The sequence below is a fragment of the Dipodomys ordii genome, unplaced genomic scaffold (assembly GCF_000151885.1).
Source record: "Dipodomys ordii isolate 6190 unplaced genomic scaffold, Dord_2.0 Scaffold92, whole genome shotgun sequence".
In the NCBI taxonomy this organism is placed as follows: domain Eukaryota; kingdom Metazoa; phylum Chordata; class Mammalia; order Rodentia; family Heteromyidae; genus Dipodomys; species Dipodomys ordii.
In genome coordinates, this window is record NW_012267308.1 from 4,823,797 (window position 1) to 4,844,698 (window position 20,902).

The window sequence follows — 20,902 nt, forward strand, 5'->3', positions numbered from 1 at the left end:
GCTTTTTTTTTTGCTTATGTGGTGCTGAGGAATCGAACCCAGGGCCTCATGCATGCAAGGCAAGTGCTCTACCACTGAGCCACCTTCCCAGCCCCCCCCTTTTTTTTTGTCAGTTGTGGAGCTTGAACTATGGGCCTGGGCACTGTCCCAGAGTCTTCAGATCAAGGCTAGCGCTTTACCACTTGAGCCACAGCACCCACTACTTCTGGCTTTTTCTGTGTATGTGGTGCTGAGGAATCGAACCCAGGGCCTCATGCATGTGAGGCAAACACTCTACCACTGAGCTACCTTCCCAGCCCTACGCCTTATTTTTGATAGCGTTAAAAAAGTACCAAATTAAAGGGTTTGGAGAATACACAAATAACCAAATAGAAAAAAGTCTTAATAAGAAAGAAGTGTATCAGAGAAAAGGACTTATCTTTTCAAGCCTTCTTGTTGGACCCATTTGTGTTTAGACTCTTACCTCCAACTAAATAGCAAAATCCAAAAGTAGAGGTGTAGCTTAAGTGGTAAAGCACTGGCCTTGAGTGAAAAAGCCAAGCAGGATCTCTGAAGTCCTGAATTTAAGCCCCAGTACTAACACAAAAAAGGAAGTATGATCGAGCATTGGGCAGGGCTCAGAGGCAATAGGGACCAGATGCTTATAACTTGTCTCCAGTGTAAAGATTAAGACTTCTAGTCTACACTGTCCCTCAGCTCCAGCAGAGGGCACTGCGGGACAGTATCAGCAAGCACAAAGATGCTGATTCTGGCAGTGCATGAATTGAAACCCACAACTCCAGGTCCAACCAGCAGGGCAAAGCACCTGACATCATAGCCATTGCAATCTGTTTGAACACTGACTTACTCATGAGAAGATATTTGTGTGTTTATTAGTTCCCCAGGCCAGAACTGGGAACTCCTGACTATGAGATCATTCCATTCTTTCCACACATCTTTTGCCTAGGTCCTGTTTGGCAAAGGTGTTCTGTATGCTTAGAAACAGAGTCACGGCACACTTCTGCAGCCTCCTGTGTCTGTTGATTTAGCAGAGCAGGTTTTTTCAGTCCACAGTGATCTGCAGTGTTTACCCCATGGCTTTAGTGTAGTTTGGATGCTATAATAAGCCTGAGGAGGGAGAAGGTTCTCCTTGTGATATTTGAGGGCCTTTGCTGTGCATTCTTAGTGTGGTGCCATATCTGGCTCAGAGCCAGGCCTCACCAGGTAGCCAGCAGCACTTGGTGGCTAGAAATGTACACTAGTGTCAGGCATGGGGCAAAGGGGCTCTCAGGGATGGTGGGGTGAAAATAGGAACAACCACTTAGAAAACTAATTGGCAGATTAGTATGGTTGGTGATTTAGCAATCTCTCAACTAGGTATAAACCCCAAAGGAAGTGTGTCCATGTGCACAAAGAGGTACATCTGTAGATCTTTCCAACAAGAGCAGCTGGCAAGTGCTAGAAGCAGTTGTATACAACCATAGAAAGGGTTAAATTCACCAAGGTGAAAGAACAGGCCATCTCTAACTAGCATCGTCAAACCTCTTAAGCACAGCATTATAAATTGGGCCCGGCACTGGTAACTCATGCTAGCTACCAGCTCAATCCTAGCTACTTAGGAGACTGGGATCGAAGATTGCAGTTTGAAGCCAGCCCTAGCAGAAAAGTCCCCATAAGACTCTTTATCTCCAATTAACCACTCAAAAACCAGAAGTGTCACTGTGGCTCAAGTGGTAGAGTGCTAGCCTTGAGCTCAAAGAGGCTCAGAGACAGGGCCCCAGGCCTTGAGTTCAAGCTCCACAACCAGCGAGAGAGAGAGAGAGAGAGAGAGAGATTGGTTGAGCATGGTGGTACACACCTGTAATTCTAGTACTCTAAGAGGCTGAAGAAGGAGTAGTGTGTTTGAAACCAGCCTGGTTGTAAGACCCTGTCTTTGAGGGGAAAAATGCTTTGGAGATGTTAGGCCTGTGTTAGAATCCTGTTCAGCCATTTGTCTGCTATGGTGGCCCTGAATAAAATACTTATCATCTTGGAGCTTCAGTTCCTTCATCTGTAAAGCAGATCTGAACCCTCCTGAAGATACCTATACACAGAATGAGGTTCCAGGTTGCTACAAAACCTAGAACCCAGGGAAATCAACCATAGTTCATAAGTAGGACTTGTCAGGAAGTACACCAGTAAGGACTGTCTTTGGCTGAAAAGTAACAAGAAACCTAGCTAGCTCTAGCCATACTATTTGCATACTCCATCACTCCACCCACAAACACCCAGGACAAGGTCATTGTTTGTCTCTTTTACGAAGAACAGAAAGGGTACATTGGAGGTAAGAACCAATGTGCCACAGTGAAACCAATGGAGGATATCCTTAAGAGAAGAACACAAAGGTGCAATGCCTATGTGCATCTGATCATACAAAATAATATTTATTGAAATGAACTCCAGGAAATGGAAACAAAAGGTTTTTTCTTTGTTGTTGTTGTTTCTTTTGTCTTGTTTGTTCATTTACCTGTCTTTGGGAGGGTAAAGGGGAGGCACGGAAATGGAGGGACAAAGTACTCACTAGACACTGTGTTGAAAATGAACTATACAGCTTGTGGGAAGGGATAAAAAACTGGGAGAGAGCAAGGGAATGGGTGACATTGTCCAAAAGAAATGTACTCATTTCCTGACTTATGTATCTATAACCGCTCTGTAGATCACCTTTATATTAACAGTGTTTTAACTTACACTTTTTGTAAGGGGGGGGGCGGTTGTGAGGCCTGAACTCTGAGCCTGGGCGCTGTCCCTGAGCTCTTCAGCTCAAGGCTAGTGCTCTACCACTTGAGCCACAGCACCACTTCTGACTTTTTCTGCTTATGTGGTACTGTGGAATCAGACCCAGGGCCTCATGCATGCAAGGCATGCACTGTACCACTGGGCCAACTTCACAGTCCTATATTAACAATCTTTAAAATTTAAAAACCAGTGTGCACTCACTGCACTGTCACTGGGCCCATTTTTGAGTCACAGAATAAGAAGTACAGACTCAAGAGGTCTGAGGTCACCTGGTTGGGATCACCAAAAGGAGGCAACAGGTTTCAGTCCTGCCTCAGCCCCAGAGTAGTCTGCCCTCAGAGCGTCTAACATCACTCCTGTGCTCAAAGCCCTGAGAGCCCCTAACCTTCCTACTCTCTCTTGAGCAGCTCATCACCCTGCGAGGCTCCATCCTCGAGGATGCCACACCCACAGCCACCAAGCATGGCACTGGACGGGGCCTGCCCCTGAAGGATGCACTAGAGTATGTAATCCCTGAGCTCAACATCCACTGCCTCCGACTGGCCCTCAACACTCCCAAGGTGACAGAGCAGCTGCTGAAGCTCGATGAGCAGGGGGTGAGTAGGGGCTTAGGGTATAGGGCTGTTGGGTGGCTGCTGTCCTTGTCACTGAATTTATTTTTGGCAAGTTAATCAGTTTCAGCAGCAGGAAAGAGACATTGTCCACTTCTAAAGGGACTAAAAGCACTATTTTCAGAGCGAAACAGCCTAGGAATGAGATGGCCACCAGGGGTTCCTGCACATGCCATGCATATACAGGGAGAGAGGCATCTTTCCTCTCTACCTCTGCACACTAGCTATGGGCTTCTCCAGCCCCCAGTGTAGCTGTTGGACTTAACAACCATATGCAGACTCCACCTAGCTGAATCTTAGGGCCTCAGAGCTGCTGATTGGTCTCCACTGAAATATAGCATCTATCCCTATTACTGGGGGGTCACCCCCTAAGTAACAGCCATAGCCCCAAGCCCTCCAGGTATTGCTTTGCAGGAACCTTGGCAGTGCATGTCCACTTCCTGTGGGAAGCCAGAGCTACTGGCTCTGCCTCAAGAACCACGTTGCTAGCTGTCCTCTACCTTCTGAACAGAGTGGGCACCTAATCATGCCTGGGAGGGAGGAGAGACAGACAGGACATTCTCATTGCAAAGGCAAGGCAGACCATGGTGTAAGTTCTAAGTGGTCTCATAGCACTTGGGTTCAGTACCTCAGAACTCTCTGCCCTGTCCTCTCAGACCTCCCTGCCAGCCAGACCCACACAGCCCTCTTGCCTTCACAGCTGTGCCGCAAGCACAAGGTGGGCATCCTGTACTGCAAGGCTGGCCAGAGCTCTGAGGAGGAGATGTACAACAACGAGGAGGCTGGTCCTGCCTTCGAGGAGTTCCTTGACCTTTTGGGCGAGAAAGTCTGCCTGAAGGGCTTCACCAAGTATGCTGCCCAGCTGGATGTCAAGAGTAAGTGGAGGGCTTGTCATCCCAGTTCCTGAAAGGTGGAGATCTGGAGGATTGTAGTCCAAGGCCAACTCAGACAAATAGACCCTATCCAAAAAACAAAGCAAGAAAGGGCTGAGTGTGACTTGAGTGGTAAAGCACCTGCCTAATAAGTGCAAAGTCCTGTTTTTCTAAACCCAGCATAACAACAACAACAAAAGAAGGGGCAACTTAGCAGGAAGTCATCACCATATACCCACCCAACAGGCAAAAGTGAAAAGGCCTGATGCTGCTGAGGGGAAATGTGGACCAGGGGGAACTCTTGGGTGCCATTGTTGGGAAGGAAGCCATTGGGGAAAACATCATAGCATGTGTCAGGAAAGTATGAGAATAGCCTCCTGCAGGACAGCAATTGTGCTGCTACACCTTATACCAGGGGTGTAGCCTATATGATAGCCACAAATACCTGTGGAGTATGCTGTAGATGTTCATGCAGGGGAGACATGCGTGCTTCTTTGTGCCTGGAGCCTTTTGTGCCACATTGTTTGTACAATTCACCCGTGTTGCAACCATGCCTCACTCCTCCTGGCAAGGTATTTTCCCACAGCTTGGTATATCAGCGTGTGCTTGTCCACCCTTTGGCTAAAGGTGAGAAGATTCTCATACCCACATCCCAGGGATATGTGATTTCTCTAGACTATGTCCTAGGATGACAGCTCTGGGTTACCAATTAAGCCTATCTTCAGGTTTTCCAAAATGTTTGCATCAATTTGTTACACACCTAGTCAGCCATATAGAGTGTTCTAGTTTCTCCACATCCTCACCAACCGTGGGTACTATAAGACTTTTTTAGTTTCTGTCAATGTAGTATGCATGTAATGGGAGGTAAAATTACTTCTTGTATTGAAGTGTGGATTTAAGTTTAAAGGGAAAAAAAAAATAAAAGCTAGCCAGATGGTATGTGGGATATGGCAGAAGCCCAGAGGCTCTGGAGCTGCAGTCCTAACTTGTGCTTCTGTCCCAGCTGACTCCACGGGGACTCACTCCCTCTACACAACGTACCAGGATTATGAGATCATGTTCCACGTCTCCACTCTGCTCCCGTACACCCCCAACAACAGGCAGCAGGTCAGTGGTCTCCAGCTGGCCCACACTTAGGCCCAGGACCTTCTCTACTTACCATCCTGCTCCAGTGGCTGTTTTCTGCCCATCCACCCAGTCCTGATACTGATATGTAGATCTAATGGAGGTCTTTGGTCTTGGAGAACCTTGACACCATGGCTATGCCATGAAGGAGCTAGAGACTGAGGGATGAAGATAAACAGGGAAATGATGATATCTGAGACCAGTTCATCTTTGGCTACTACGTTAGCCTCTAGCTACTCCAAATCCCTTCATCACTGTTCCTATGGAAAAGAAGAGTGAATTAGTCTCCATAAAAGTTTGACCACAGGGGCTGGGAAGGTGGCTCAGTGGTAGAGCGCTTGCCTTGCATGCCTGAGGCCCTGGGTTCAGTTCCTCAGCACCACATAAAGAAAAAGGCCGGAAGGAGCAGTGTGGCTCAAGTGGTAGAGCGTTGGCCTTGAGCTGAAGAGCTGAGGGACAGCGCCCAGGTCCAGAGTTCAGGCCCCACGATCGGACCCAAAAAAAAAAAAAAATTTTTGACCACAAACTCAAACCAAACTGACATAAGACAAAAATGGAATTCATTGGGTTCTATCTCTCCAGTGCTCTGGGAGAGGGTTGGCTTCAGGTATGGCTCAGGTGATCTTAGAAATCCTCTCAAGTTCTCACCTCTGCCTTTCTTTGTAGTGGCTTTATTCACAGTGTTGCAGGATTCACAGTATTGCAGGAGCAACAAGGGCCGGTGTGGGAAGTTACATAGGCCACATCAGAGGCAGTGGGCCTCTGCATTGGGGAGGCCTCTGAAGCCATGCCAGAGACTTTGACTTTGTGTCTGTGGAGAGGGTTTCCAGAAGGTCTCTGGGCAGGGAGAAACAGGACTTGACTCATGTTCACAGATTCTCTCCCTATTCTGATGTCCATTTACCAGTTACTGAGGAAGAGGCACATAGGGAACGACATTGTGACGATCATCTTCCAGGAGCCCGGTGCGCTGCCCTTCACCCCCAAGAACATCCGCTCGCACTTTCAGCATGTCTTCATCATCGTCCGAGCCCACAACCCCTGCACTGAGAACGTCTGCTATAGGTACAGCCAGTCCATCCTACACACGCCTACTGGCCCCCACAAGAGCTGCTCCCAGCACTCCAGCTAGGCCTGTCACATGTCCCACACTGCTTCAGAGAGTGTTCCAACCACCACAGCACAGGACTCCCTAACTCTGATAAGGAAGCCTTTGGGAATTGTGTTGGTATGGGGGATTCTGTAAGTGACAGGAAACCCACTTCAATCTGCCTGTGCACAAAAGCAGATGTGTACATCAGCTCTTCAGGAGGAGGCTCGGAGGCACAGCTGGGTGTGCTCCACATTCCCTAATGGTGCCTCATTTTCTGGCAGCTCTTGCTTAACATTTAAGCAGCTACAAATCCAGCAACAGAGAGAGAGAGAGAGAGAGAGCGCTCTCCTAGTTAAAAAAAGGCCCCAATGGAGGCAGTCCAGTGGTTGCCAGTGGTTGCCCCACTACATGGACAGAGGGGAGAGGGGCCCAGGGTAATGGCCTTGAGGAAATCCAGGGGTAGAATGACCAGACAAGATGCTGGGTGCTGGTGGCTCACGCCTGTAATCCTAGCTACTCAGGAGGCTGAGATCTGAGGATCACGGTTCAAAGCCAGCCCGGGTAGGAAAGACCGTGAGACTCCTATCTCCAATAAACCACCAGAAAACCAGAAGTGGCACTGTAACTCAAGTGGTAGAGCGCTCGCCTTGAGCTGAAGAGCTGAGGGACAGCGCCCAGGCCCAGAGTTCAAGCCCCACGACCGACAAAAAAAAAAAGAATGACCAGACAAGAGCCATCTGTAGAGGTAGAGTTAAGAGTTTTAGTTCACAAATGACAAGTAGCAGGTCTTGAACCTGCTATGTATTCTCTCCAACATTTCTGAAGTGCTCCCCAGATTAAATGGCCATCCCCAGAGGACAAAGGGAAATCCCCCAGGGAGTAAGAGCAGGATACAGCTGTATCCTCAGCCATACCCACTTAGCACTCAGGCCCAGATCATCAACTTGTCCCTGTAGACTGGGAAATGGGGTAGGATGCACTGTTTTCTATCTTTCAAAGATAGTTTTTGAAACTGAAAAGATAGAAGAGTGAAGAAGAATGTCTCTCCAATCACCTAGATGCTCTCACAGATGCAGCCGTGGTGGCTGTTTCTGTGTGTCCTGAGTCCTGGGCCAATATGTGGACACACCTCCTCCACCTTAATACATTTGTGCCACTGTGCACACTGTCCCGCAACTTATTAATAACTGTAGAACATTCCATTGGGGGGATATGTGATAATCTGTGCCCTCCACTGATGGGCATTGGGGCTGTTTCTGCATTCATTGCACGTGCCACCAAGCATGCGGCTGTAGGATCAATTCCCACAGCAGAAATGCTGGGTCAAAGGTAGGTGCCTTTGTGCACTGCTAATGTTGGTAGAAGTACTAGGTGTCGGAGAGAAGAGGGGTCTTCCAACATGCAGCCCATGCTTATGAGCAGCACTGCTGGACACATTGCCCAGTGGCTTCTGGGGCTGGCACATTGTGACATCTACAGGCACATCCAAGGCCACTCTCTCCCAGCCCATCCATTCCTGGACATAGGGCAGTAGTTACAGAATGCTGGCTGCTTGCACAGGATGGATGGCAGAGATTAAAGGTACAACTATTCCTTGGCAGCTGACAGCCCTGGTAAGGGAGAATGGGAGTTGTTGCACACCATGGAAGAGAAGGCAGTACCTGTGTCACAGATGAGGAGTTGAGTTAGCCTTCTCCCATCCTTGTGTTTGCTCTATTTCTCTCCTAACTGGCACTCCTAGCAGCCATTTCTCCAAAACCTGCCTCTGCTTGGTCTTGGGAATGACCATCTTTCTGATGCACAAACTTTTTCTGTTTTTTGTTTTTTTGGAGGGGGGTCCGGTCATGGGGCCTGAACTCTGGACCTGGCGCTGTCCCTCAGCTCTTCAACTCAAGGCTAGTGCTCTACCACTTGAGCCACAGCGCCACTTCCAGCTTTTTTCTTTTTGCTTATGTGGTGCTAAGGAATCGAACCTAGGGGCCTTATACATGCAAGGCAAGCGCTCTACCACTGAGCCACCTTCCCAACCCCCTTTTTCTGTTTTTTTTATAATTTAATATGAGAGAGTTTTATTGCCAGGTGTATTATAGGAAGGCATGTCCAGAGGCAAGAGAATTAGGAGTTCCAAACTAGCTGGGACTACATAGGGATCCCCTATCTCAAAAAAAAACTTTAAAAGAAAAAAGAAAAGGAAAAAAAAGATATATTATGTAATACTTTAAACACTTTGAAAAGTACAGAAAATAATGTAACAGACACCCATGTGCCCACCACCAGATGTTAACATTTTGCCTTACTTGCTTCAGCTTTCTTTCTTTTCTTTATTTCTAAAGCAAGAAATGTCAGTGATACAACCAGAGCTGCCCCTCACCCATTCTCTGAGCAGACCCAAATGAGTGCTGGGCCCCACTGCACCCAGGCTGGTCTAATCCTCTGCCCTCCTCCTCCTGCACCCAGTGAATTTCTGATTGTTCTTCAAGACTGAACAAGACAGGTTTCTGGCACATTCCATAAGCTCTTGCCAAACATACTTCTACCACAGTTCTTACTACCCCACCATCCATACCATTTGCTAGTGTGGCCTTGCCTCCCTAGCCAGGCGCTTGGAGTCATATTTGCCTTCCCTTATCTATTGTGGGAGAGTGGTGGGCCCATAGTGAGCCCTGAAATGCCTGACTTGTGCCAGGCATTTCATTATAGTGTTACACCTCTAATCCTAGCTACTCAGGAGGCTGAGATCTGAGAATCATGTTTCAGAGCCAAGCCTGGACAGGGAAGTCTGTGAAACTTGTCTCCAGTTAACCACCAAAAAGCCAGAAGTAGAGCAGTGGCTCAAGTGGTAGAACTCCAGCCTCAAGCAAGTCAGGCAAATCCAAAAAAACACATTTTATTTGGGTTACCTGAAGTATTGTTTTATCTGTGGACTCTTTTTTTTTTTTTTAAAGACAGAGTCTGACTAGTCCAGGCTTACCTTGAATTCACTATATAGCTAGGCTAGCATTGGACTTGTGACCCTTCTGTCTGCCTTCTGAATGCTGGGAAGGTAGGTATGCCACTCCAGGTTTAACCCAGTCTATTCATTGAAAAACTTTCCTTGCGGAGGAGGAGCAGTAGGAGCTCTCAGTACTCACAGGCTGAGGTTTCCATAGAGGACAAATAAAATATATCAGCACCTGAAGGATGTGGCTTGTTCTTTACACCAACTTACACACATGCAGGGTAAGCATTCTGAAAGCTATCTTCCCCTGACCTTGACTGAATACCCTAGCAGGTTCCTTGACCTTTCTGTTCACTTTTAGAAATGGTCTGCCCAGGGGCTGGGAAGGTGGCTCAGTGGTAGAGCGCTTGCCTTGCATACATGAGGCCCTGGGTTCAATTCCTCAGCACCACATAAGCAGAAAAAAAAAAGCCAGAAGTGGCGCTGTGGCTCAAGTGGTAGAGCGCTAGCTTTAAGCTGAAGAGCTGAGGGGCAGCGCCCAGGCCCAGAGTTCAGGCCCATGACTGGACCCAAAAAAAAAAAAAAAGAAGAAGAAATGGTCTGCCCAGGGCTGGGAAGGTGGCTCAGTGGTAGAGTGCTTGCCTTGTATGCATGAAGCCCTGGGTTTGATTCCTCATCACCACATAAGCAAAAAGAAAAAAGCCGAAAGTGGCACTGTGGCTTAAATGGTTGAGCACTAGCCTTGAGCAGAACAGTTCAGGGGTAGTGCCCAGGCTCAGAGTTCAGCCCCCACAATCGGGGGGGCGGTGGGAGGAGGGGATGGTCTGCCCAAAGACCAATCACTATTGGGGTGTGTGTGTGTGTGTGTGTGTGTGTGGAAAACTCCTACTTTTGATCTGACCTTTTTTTTTAAGATCTTAGTGCTTTTCTTTCCATGTCTTAATAACTTCTCCCTTCTCAGCATGGCGGTGACCCGATCCAAAGATGCTCCTCCTTTTGGCCCCCCTATTCCCAATGGAACCACATTCCGCAAATCTGATGTCTTCAGAGACTTTTTGCTGGCCAAGGTGATTAACGCTGAGAATGCTGCACACAAGTCTGACAAGTTCCACACCATGGCCACCAGGACCCGCCAGGAGTACCTCAAGGACCTGGCTGAAAACTGTGTCTCCAACACCCCCATCGACTCCTCTGGCAAGTTCAACCTCATCTCCCTGACCTCCAAGAAGAAGGAGAAGACAAAAGCCCGGGCAGGCGCTGAGCAACACAGTGCAGGGGCCATCGCTTGGCGGGTAGCAGCTCAGGACTATGCCCAGGGGGTAGAAATCGACTGCATTTTGGGAATTTCCAATGAGTTTGTGGTGCTCCTGGACCTACGCACCAAGGAAGTAGTGTTCAACTGCTACTGTGGGGATGTCATTGGCTGGACCCCAGACTCCTCAACACTGAAAATCTTTTATGGCCGAGGGGACCACATCTTCCTACAGGCCGCAGAGGGCTCTGTGGAAGACATAAGGGAAATTGTCCAAAGACTAAAGGTAAGAGGGAAGGCTCAGCAGTGGTGTACCAGTTCCCATGGTTGGCAGTGGCCTCTGAAAATACATTCCTCCATTCAGTCAGTCTGGGACAAGTCGGCCTTAAGAAAGTCAGAATTGTCCCACTGTAGGTATGGTGAGGCCTACTTCCAGGAGAAGGTGTAGGCCAGAGAGCTATGGCTTTCCATGCCTTCACCTCAAAAGGACAGACGACATGCTTATTGATCCTAAAGTTGATAGGAAATACAAGTTTAAACTTAGGTTAAAAATGTAAGTGGTAGCCGGGCACTAGTGGCTCACATCTGTAATCTTAGCTGCTCAGGAGGCTGAGATCTGAGGCTCGTGGATCAAAGCCAGCCTGGCAGGAAAGGCTGTGAGACTCTTATCTCCAATAAACAACTCAGAAAACTGGAAGTGGCGCTTTGGCTCAAGTAGTAGAATGCTAGCCTTGAGCTGAAGAGCCGAGGGACAGCTCCCTGGCCCAGAATTCAAGCCCCACTATCAACAACAAAAAAAAAAATGTAAGTGGTAAACCAGGCACCAATGGCACATGCCTATAATCTTGGCTACTTAGGAAGCTGAGATCTGAGGATCACAGCTCAAAGCTAGCAAAGGCAAGAAAGTAAATGGGATTTTTATCTCCAATGAACCACCAGAAAGCCAAAAATAGAGCTGTGGCTCAAGTGGTAGAGCACCACCCTTGAACACAAAAGCTCAGGGACAGCACCCAGGCACTGAGTTCAAGCTACAGGACTAGCATACACAAAAAAGCTCACTGGTAGTTGGGCATGGTGGCTCATGTAATCCTCAGCTATTTGAGAGGATAAGGAGGATTGTGGTTCCAAGCCAATCTAGATAAAAAAAATTTGTGTAAAAGCTGGGCATGGTGGTATACACTGTCATCTCATCTATATCAGAAAACATAAATGGGAGGATTACATTCTAGCCCTGCTTAGGCAAAAAGCAATAGCCTATCTCTAGAACAATAAGAGCAAAAAGTTAAAGGTATGAGCCGGGCGCTGGTTTTTCACACCTGTAATCCTAGCTACTCAGGAGGCTGAGATCTGAGGATTGCGGTTCAAAGCCAGCCCAAGCAGGCAAGGCCGTGAGACTTATCTCCAGTAAACCACCAGAAAACTGGAAGTGGCGCTGTAGCTCAAGTTGTAGAGTGTTAGCCTTGAGCCGAAGAGCTGAGGGACAGCGCCCAGGCCCAGAGTTCAAGTCCCACTACCAACAACAAAAAAGAAAGGGCTGGGAAGGTGGCTCAGTGGTAGAGCGCTTGCCTTGCATGCCTGAGGCCCTGGGTTCGATTCCTCAGCACCACATAAGCAGAAAGAAAAAAGCCGGAAGTGGCGCTGTGGCTCAAGTGGTAGAGCGCTAGCCTTGAGCTGAAGAGCTGAGGGACAGTGCCCAGGCCCAGAGTTCGGGGCCCCACAACTGGACCCCCAAAAAAAATTACTTTTCAGCTAGGGTCTCATGCTTTAATCTAGGGTTGACCTCATTGTAATCTCCCTACCTATATCTTCTGTGATGTTGGGATGACAGGCAGGTACCACCATTCTGGCCTAATTTGCATTTTGCTAATCACTGATAGGATTGAGCATCTTTTCATGTTTATTGTCACATATATAAATTTGTTGATTGTGTGCACACAATACTTACATATACATTTGAAGCCTGAGAATTCCAGAGGAATGGGTAGAGTGAACACAAAAGATGATGCATTGCCCTGGGAGAGGAAGATCTGGAGAGCTCCTGTTGGGGGATGTGAGGATATTCAGACAGCCAGGATGGTACCCATGGGTACCTCATCAGCTCCCCAGCACAGTGCTTCATAGCCCAGGATTTACCAGCCTGGAGAATTTCCTGGCAGAGCTTAGGTACTATCTCTTAGCTTTTTTACTCCAGGCTGGCTCTCTACCACTTGAGCCACAGCTCCACTACTGGCTTTTTGTTGATTAATTGGAGATAAGAGTACTCTAGACTCCTCTACCTGGGATTTCTTTTTTTTTTGGCTGGGGGGAGGGGTCCAGTCGTGGGGCCTGAACTCTGGGCTTAGGCGCTGTCCCTCAGCTCTTCAGCTCAAGGCTAGCGCTCTACCATTTGAGCCATAGCCCCACTTCTGGTTTTTTATTTTTGCTTATGTAGTGCTGAGGAATTGAACCCAGAGCCTCATGCATGCAAGGCAAGCACTCTACCATTGAGCCACCTTCCCAGCCCTCTACCTGGGATTTCTTTGAACCATAATCCTAAAATCTTAGCCTTCTGAGTAGCTAGGATGACAGGCATGAGCCTCCAGCGCTGGTCAGCCCATGGTTCTTGACTTCATGCAAATAGGTCTGCCTCATGTTCCTGCTGTCCTGCTGCTGGTGGGGGCCTGAGGGTACCGCATGCTCCTTCTCAGAGGGCTCAGCACTGCCTGCAAGTCTCCCATCTCAGCTGCTAGACAGATTTGGATCTTTCTCTTTTTTCCACTCAGTTCAGGAAAAGAGAAAAGTGTTACTTGGTTGTTTCATTACACCAGAGTGTAAAATGGAGAGGACATTTTCCAGCACTCCATGGACCTCAGATAGGTGTCACAGAAACTGATGATTGTCTTCCTTTCTCCTCCCTCTGCCTCCTTGAGTTCAGTTCCTCTCATTTAGAATTTTGTTATAAAGTAACCAATCCCTTCACACACACACACACACACACACACACACACACACACACACACTCTTTAGGAGAATCTATGCTTAGAAATCATCAGGAAGTCTAGACTCAGCTAAAGGATAGATGAAGGATGGGCAAAGATCAAAGGCCGTGGACAGAAACAAGGCTTTGCCCTGCACAGGTCAAGTGAACAGGATTATCAGCAACCTGGTTTTGTGTGACTGTCATGTCTCCAGCATTGTTCTGTGTATTGTACATTCCTTCCTTCTGAAAAGTAGTAGGATGTTTGTTATGATTCCATTTTGGGGTACTGGAAATGGTGGTGCACACCTATAATCTCAGCAACTCAGGAGGATGGCAGGAGGAGGCCAGCTTAGGTGAAAAAGTTATTGAGACCCCATCTCAACCAACAAAGCAGGTGTAGTGGTTTGTGCTTGTAATCTCAACTATGAAGGAGGCCTAAGTAGGTGGTCCAAAGGTAGCCATAGGCAAAAAAAAACTAAAGCAGAAAGGGCCAGGGGCATGGCTCGAGTGCTGGAGTGCCGGTCTAACAAGCACAAGGCGCTGAGTTCAAATCCCAGTAGTACCACTAATTTGGATTCGTTAAGTTATATACATTTTCCATCAAAGGACTGCTGCAAAAAAACTCTTGCTGGGCGTTGGTGGCTCACACCTATTCCTAGCTACTCAGGAAGCTGAGATCTGAGGATCACAGTTCAAAGCCAGCCCTAGGCAGGAAAGTCTGTGAGACTCTCATCTCCAATAAACCACTCAGAAAACCTTAAGTGGTGCTATGGCTCAAGTGGTAGAGCACTTGCCTTGAGCTAAAGAGCTGAAGGATAGTGCCCAGAGTTCAAGCCCCACGACAAAAAAAAAAAAAAACACCTCTAGTAGCCAATAAGATAATAGATAATTGGTCCCATAGAAGAATGAAGGAGGGAGGGAGGGGCTGGGAAGGTGGCTCAGTGGTAGAGCGCTTGCCTTGCATGCCTGAGGCCCTGGGTTCGATTCCTCAGCACCACATAAGAAAAAAGAAAAAAGTCAGAAGTGGTGCTGTGGCTCAAGTGGTAGAGCGCTAGCCTTGATCTGAAGAGCTGAGGGACAGCGCCCAGGCCCAGAGTTCAGGCCCCACGACCGGACCCAAAAAAAAAAGTTAAAGGTGTGACTCAAGCAGTAGAGTACCTGCTTAGCAAACCTCCTTCCTATATCAGAACGTCAGAAGCCTCCGCATCAGACTAGGCTCCTCTTGCTCTGGTACCCACAGCCCATCTACCAACTTCACCTCCCTAGGCAGCCTCAGCTGCTGCTTCTCCTCCTGATGCCTCCACCCTAGTAGGAGCTGCCCTTCTCTCTCTCAGATTTTTGCCAGAGCCTTCTGCTGTGGTATTCCCCACATGGGACTCAGTGATCTGATCCCCTACCTCCTGTGCTCCACACACAGTCTTCACCACAACTCTCATTTCTTGAGCGGGACCATGCCAGGCCCTGTGCCAGGTTTCATGGTTTACCCACATCCTGTCAGTCCTACTCTGTCCCATGCCCACCCCCGTGCCTACTGTTAGCACAGTCCTTTCAGAGCTCTCTGCAATAGCCATCCCCCATCCCCAGTCTCAGTACCTCCAAGCTTACTGAGGAACCCAACAGTGACATGGGCCATCCCCTGTGAAGCCCAGGCCATCTTTAACCCTATAACATCCTCCATGTGCGCCATCCACATCCTGCTGTGGACCCTGAACGTCCCCCAAGCAACCATATCCCTTCATCTGTTAGTCATATAGCCCAGGGATCAGCGATGTTTGGATACAATGATCACCCTAACAGCCCAGGCCTGCCTTCATGGGACTGCCATCCCAGGTAGACATTAAGACAAGCGGTAAATGCCAAGAGGTTAAAAGGAAGGTGTTGAGCAGCTGTGGGTGAAACTCAGTGACAGAGCATACACTTAGCATGTACAAGGCCCTGGTGCCACCTCCAATAACACCATCAACAACAAAAAAGGGTGTTGAGAATGTCAGGAGAACCTCCTGTAGAGAACTAAATTAGGTAAGGACAGGTTCAATCCACGGCCAAGCTAAAGCCTCACACATAGATAGCCAAGCTTAACAGAGTTTACCATGAATCTGGCTTCTGACAAAAACGGAGGAGTCTGACTTTCTTAAGCCCACATTCACTAGTAGGGTGATAGGTGCCCCCTTCAGATGGAACTCAAAATACACCATTTGGCTCTAACACCCACAGTTCACATCCCTGCTGACATTGTTCCCAAGCTTGTGGGAGGGCCACGCTGAGATGAGTAAGAGTTATCCTAATGAAGAAAGAGGGGGCCTTGTTTATAAAGAAAGTACAGCTGAGCGCTGGTGGCTCACACCTCTAATCCTAGCTACACATGAGACTGAGATCTCAGGATCACAGTTCGAAGCCAGCCCAGTCAGGAAACCCTGTGAAGCCCTTATCTCCAGTTAATTACCAAAAAGCCAAAAAGTGGAGCTATAGCTCATGTGGTAGAGAGATAACCTTGAGAAAGACGCTCCAGGACTGGCACCAGGAGCAGGGGGTGGGGGGAGGGGAGCTATACATGCATCGTAATGAGCAAAATGCACATAAGTGGGATCAGCATTGAATGGGCCTAGCCTAGTGCCTGACACACGTCAGCATCAGCCCCACAGAATGTGCTTGGGCAGGGTGGCAGCAGGAGGAAGCACATTTTCTGTCCAGAATCCAGGAGCCTGAGCTGGGACCAGGTGATGCTCGCCCCCGATGGCCTTCTGGCGCCACCTAGGACAGACAGGAGTCAGCAAGGGTTCAATCTCAGGCATCCTGATAAGGACCCTCCAAAGGGGGTAACCAAACAGCTGAGCCTCCCTCCTGCCTGTTACCCTCAGGTGATGACCAACGGCTGGGAGACAGTGGACATGACCCTTCGGCGGAATGGGCTGGGGCAGCTGGGCTTCCATGTGAAGTACGACGGGACGGTGGCTGAGGTGGAGGACTATGGGTTTGCCTGGCAGGCTGGCCTCCGGCAAGGTAGCCGACTGGTGGAGATCTGCAAGGTGGCTGTGGTCACACTGACACATGACCAGATGATTGACCTGCTGCGCACCTCTGTTACTGTAAAGGTGGTCATCATCCCACCTTTCGAGGATGGTACACCTCGAAGGTAAGGGCATTGCCCTGAGTGGTGGAAAGCTCAGAGCTTTGGTGGCCTGGCCACCAAAGGCTGTAGTACAAGGGACTAGATGACTGGGCAGGGGAGATGGTGATAGTGATGGCGTAAGAGTGGACACCTGTGTGCAGCTTCCCGCTCTAAGCTCTTCATATGTGCACTATTACATATCACCTCCACAGTATCCCCTTCAGCCCAGCCTTGGGTCTTCCCAGCAGAGCCAGTACGTGTGCCAGCTAGGTCTTGAAGGGAGGAGTCATGGACTGCTCTGTATCTATTTCAAGGCTCTGGATCTTGTAGCTTTTTTTTTTTAACCACTCTGCAAAGTAGGTCACCTGCTCCTCTTCCAGCAGCCTTTGAGATTCTCTAGAACAAAACAGAGTCTGTCCTTTGATTCAGAGGGCATCTGCCTTTCCTGCCTAAGTACTGCTCAGGGGGGCCAAGCTGATGCTTAGAGGTACTGGCCAACTGGAGGCCTGGGCCGGAAAGGGGAGGGGCCAGGAGGAAGGGAGATGGGAAACAGGTCTGGCTGTCACAACCCCTGTATTGGGCCCTGTCCTAGAACTCTGAGCTGCTAAGTTTCAGGCTCTAGTTTAAAGGTTACCTTTAAATAGGCCATCATGGCTCAGATTTGGCCAGCAAAACCTAGCCCAGTATAGACAAGGCCCCTCCTTGGCATCAGGCCTATGTGCTGGTTGCTTGGAGCCTCCCTAGTAATGAAGTTCTTCCTAGAGGGTGGCCGGAGACCTATGACATGAACACCTCGGAGTCCAAGGCTGAGCCAGAAAGTACCACTCCTGGGGGCCGGCCCCCCTATCGCAGCAATGCACCCTGGCAGTGGAGTGGGCCTGCATCCCACAACTCCCTGCCAGCCTCCAAGTGGGCCACCCCAGCCACTCCTGGTCATGCCCAGTCCCTGAGTCGGCTCCCGAAGCAAACTTCCATGGTCCCCTTCCGGGAGTCGCAGCCACTGCACAACAAAAGGTAAGAATCCTCAGAGGGAATCCCCATCACCCCATCTCCTACCCACCACAGCTGTCCTTCACCTCTCCTTCCTATATTCTGTTCTCTTTTCAGTCAGTCCACCTGCCCTCTTACCCTTCTGCCTCTTTGAGCCTTCTCCCTCCCTCCTTCTTCCCTCCCTCCCTCCTTCCTTCCCTTCCTTCCTTCCTTCTTTTCTTCCTTCCTTCACTCCCTCCCTCCTTAAACTTGAAAAGGGCCTGGGTCGCAGGTTGGAATTCTCTCATGCCAAGTGTATTAGAGTTCACCTAAAGAATAAGCACAAATTGTAGGACAGTGACTTCTTAGGGGCAGTGGAGGAATGAAGACCCCATCTGGCGTCACTACCCTCATCCATTCCTTGGAATGAGTGATTACTTTGGAGAGTTCGATGATGATGGTATTTAATCCCAAGTATGCTCTTGAATACATTCTATATTAAAAGATAAAGAGGTCTAGGGGTATGGTTCAGAGGAAGAATCTGGATTCTGTCCCCAGTGACTCCAACTGGCAGAAGGCCATTTTGTCCCAAGAAAGAGACAAGAGCCAGCCTTTGAAGCCCTTGCAGAAACTGGGTTTAGGCTGGCCACTGAGCCAGGAAGAGAGGCTCTTTGAAGACTAGAGAAGTCCTCCCCTCACCATGCTGTGTTCGTCTCTTCCAGGCCCGTCAGCTTCCCAGAAACTCCATACACAGCATCACCAGCAGGGGCCGACAGAGTCCCTCCCTACAGACAACCTTCTGGGAGCTTCTCCACCCCCGGCTCAGCCACCTACGCCAGATACAAGCCATCCCCAGAAAGGTCAGAATCTCTTCTTGTTAAGAATGTGGAATCTAATGGAAACTATGAATCCTTCTTCTCCAGGAAATCCATTCCAACAACTTTATTTTTCATTTGATACGATGTTTCTGTACTTAAGCTCATCAGAAGACTCCCAGAGGGTCTGACATTTAATGTTTCACATGAAAATTTCTAGCAGAGCTGTGGCTTAAGTAGTAGAGCACCAACCTTGTGTGAAAAAGCTAAAGGAGAGCATGAGGCCCTGAGTTCAAGCCCAAATAGTGGCACAAAAAAAAGAAGCTTCACCCAGGCACGGTGGCTCACGTCTGTAATCCTAGTTACCCGGGAGGCTGAAATCTAAGGATTGAGGTTCAAAGCCAGCCTGGGCAGGACTGAGACTCTTTATCACTGGTCAGCCAGCAAAAAACTAGCAGTGGTTCCAGTAGTAGAGTGCCAGCCTTGAGTGTGAAAAGCCAAGCAAAAGCACAAGTCAGACATGGTGGCAAAGAACTCTGATACCAGCATATATAAGGCTAGGGTAGGAGGACCAACAGTTTGAGGTTGGCCTGAGCTGTATGGCAAAACTATGTCTCAAAAATAAAAAGGGAGGGGCTGGGAAAGTGACTCAGTGGTAGCATGCTTGCCTGGCATGCATGAGGTTCTGAGTTCAATTCCTCAGCACCACATAAGCAGAAAAAGCTGGAAATGGTGCTGTAGCTCAAGTAGTAGAGTGCTAGCCCTGAGCTGAAGAGCTGAGGGACAGAGCCCAGGCCCAGAGTTCAGGCAGGCCCCACAACCCACACAAATAAATAAATAAATAGGAATAGAAAATTTCAGTAATACAGGCCATGGCTTTTACTTAGAAGCCATCAGTGCTCCCATGCACACACGTAGTTCTGAGCAGTTTTATCACAAGCATCACCACAAGACTCCTTATGTTCTATTCATAGCTACTGCATTGGTAACCCTTGGAAGCCATTTATCTATGCTCCATCTCTTAGCTGTGATTAATGAATGTTATGTGAAAGGGATCTAGTATTGTTTTCTTCACTAAGCACAAGGTCCTTGAGGTTCATCCATGTTGTTTCAGGTATCATTGTCAGCTCTTACTGAGTTTGTTACTGTGGTATGGATATACCACAGTTTAACCCCTCATCCCCTTGGAAGACATTTGGATGCTGAGTGTATACTGTCACAAATATTCATACTATGAACAGTACCTCAGGCATACAAGTTTCTGTAAGAAAATAAGTTTTCATTTGGGATAAATGCCCAAGAGTACAATTGCTTACCATATGGTAAGTCCATTTTATATTCCCACCAGCAGCGTATGAATGATCCAGTTTCTCCACATTCTCACTACCATTTGGTGTTGTTGCTATATTTCATTTTAGCTATTCTGATGGGTTTGTGGTGACATGTCATTGTGGCTTGAATTTGCATTTTTCTGATGGCTAACGAAGTAGAACATTTTTTCGTGTGCTAATTTGCCATCTATTTATCATCTCCCTCGAAATCTCTATGCATATCTTTTGCCCATTTCTTTTCTTCCAACACTGGAACTCGAACTTGCTATCTGAGTTGTGAGTTCAATATTGCACAGACTTTCTTGTTCAGGCTGGCTTTGAAACATGATCCTCAGCTCTCAACCTCTTGAATAGCTAGGATTACAGGTGTAAGCCAAGCAGTGCCCATCTTATTTTCTCCCAGTCTTTTATCTTTTTTTCTCCTATTCACAAGATTTTATTTTCAAATAGATACATGGATAATTTTTTTTCTGTCTCTCCTGGGGATCAAACGTAGGGCCTCATGTTTACTAGACAAGCAGTGTTGTACTTGAGCCCTTCTACTTTTAGTTTGTTTTTCAAGCAGGATCTTACTTTGCATTTCTAGAGTAGCTTGGATTATATAGTCATGTACTACACTCCACAGCCTTTTTTTTTTTCATCTTTATGGGATTTTCTTAGACTAAAACTTCTTAATTTTGATGTGGTTCAAAGTGCCATTTATTTTCCTATTGTGAAGCATGTGTTTGGAGTTATCTAAATCTCTGCCTAGTGCTGGGTCAGATTTCCTTGTGTGTTTATGTTTTGTTTTCCTTAAAGGCTTTACTGTTAGACATTTAGGTTCTTGATCTATTTTAAGCTGGCTTTTGTCAGGTGAAAGGTTGGGGGTGAGGTTCTTTTTTTTTGCCTCTGGATACCTGATTTGGTCTGGCACCATTTATTAGGAACTGGCTTCCACTATATTACTTTTGCTCTTTAAAGCAAAAATGGCGTGTGGGCTAAAGTAGTGGTACATGTACCTAGTATGTGCAAAGCCCTGCAAAAAAAAAAATCCAACTCTGCAAAAAAAAAAATTGTTTTAGGGGCTGGGCATGC

At 48.0% G+C, this 20,902-nt stretch overlaps 1 protein-coding gene across 1 annotated transcript in view; it reads left to right on the top strand.

Moving 5' to 3' along the window:
- The window catches only part of Sipa1l3 (signal-induced proliferation-associated 1 like 3), a 60,467-nt gene that overhangs the window by 8,796 nt on the left and 30,769 nt on the right, over positions 1-20,902 (top strand). The window contains exons 4-12 of the mRNA XM_013026190.1: positions 3,162-3,350; positions 4,066-4,240; positions 5,241-5,344; positions 6,270-6,427; positions 10,355-10,931; positions 16,463-16,737; positions 17,476-17,727; positions 18,405-18,542; positions 19,472-19,482. Coding sequence (XP_012881644.1) covers positions 3,162-3,350; positions 4,066-4,240; positions 5,241-5,344; positions 6,270-6,427; positions 10,355-10,931; positions 16,463-16,737; positions 17,476-17,727; positions 18,405-18,542; positions 19,472-19,482 — 1,879 coding nt within the window. The remainder of the gene's footprint in view (positions 1-3,161; positions 3,351-4,065; positions 4,241-5,240; positions 5,345-6,269; positions 6,428-10,354; positions 10,932-16,462; positions 16,738-17,475; positions 17,728-18,404; positions 18,543-19,471; positions 19,483-20,902) is intronic.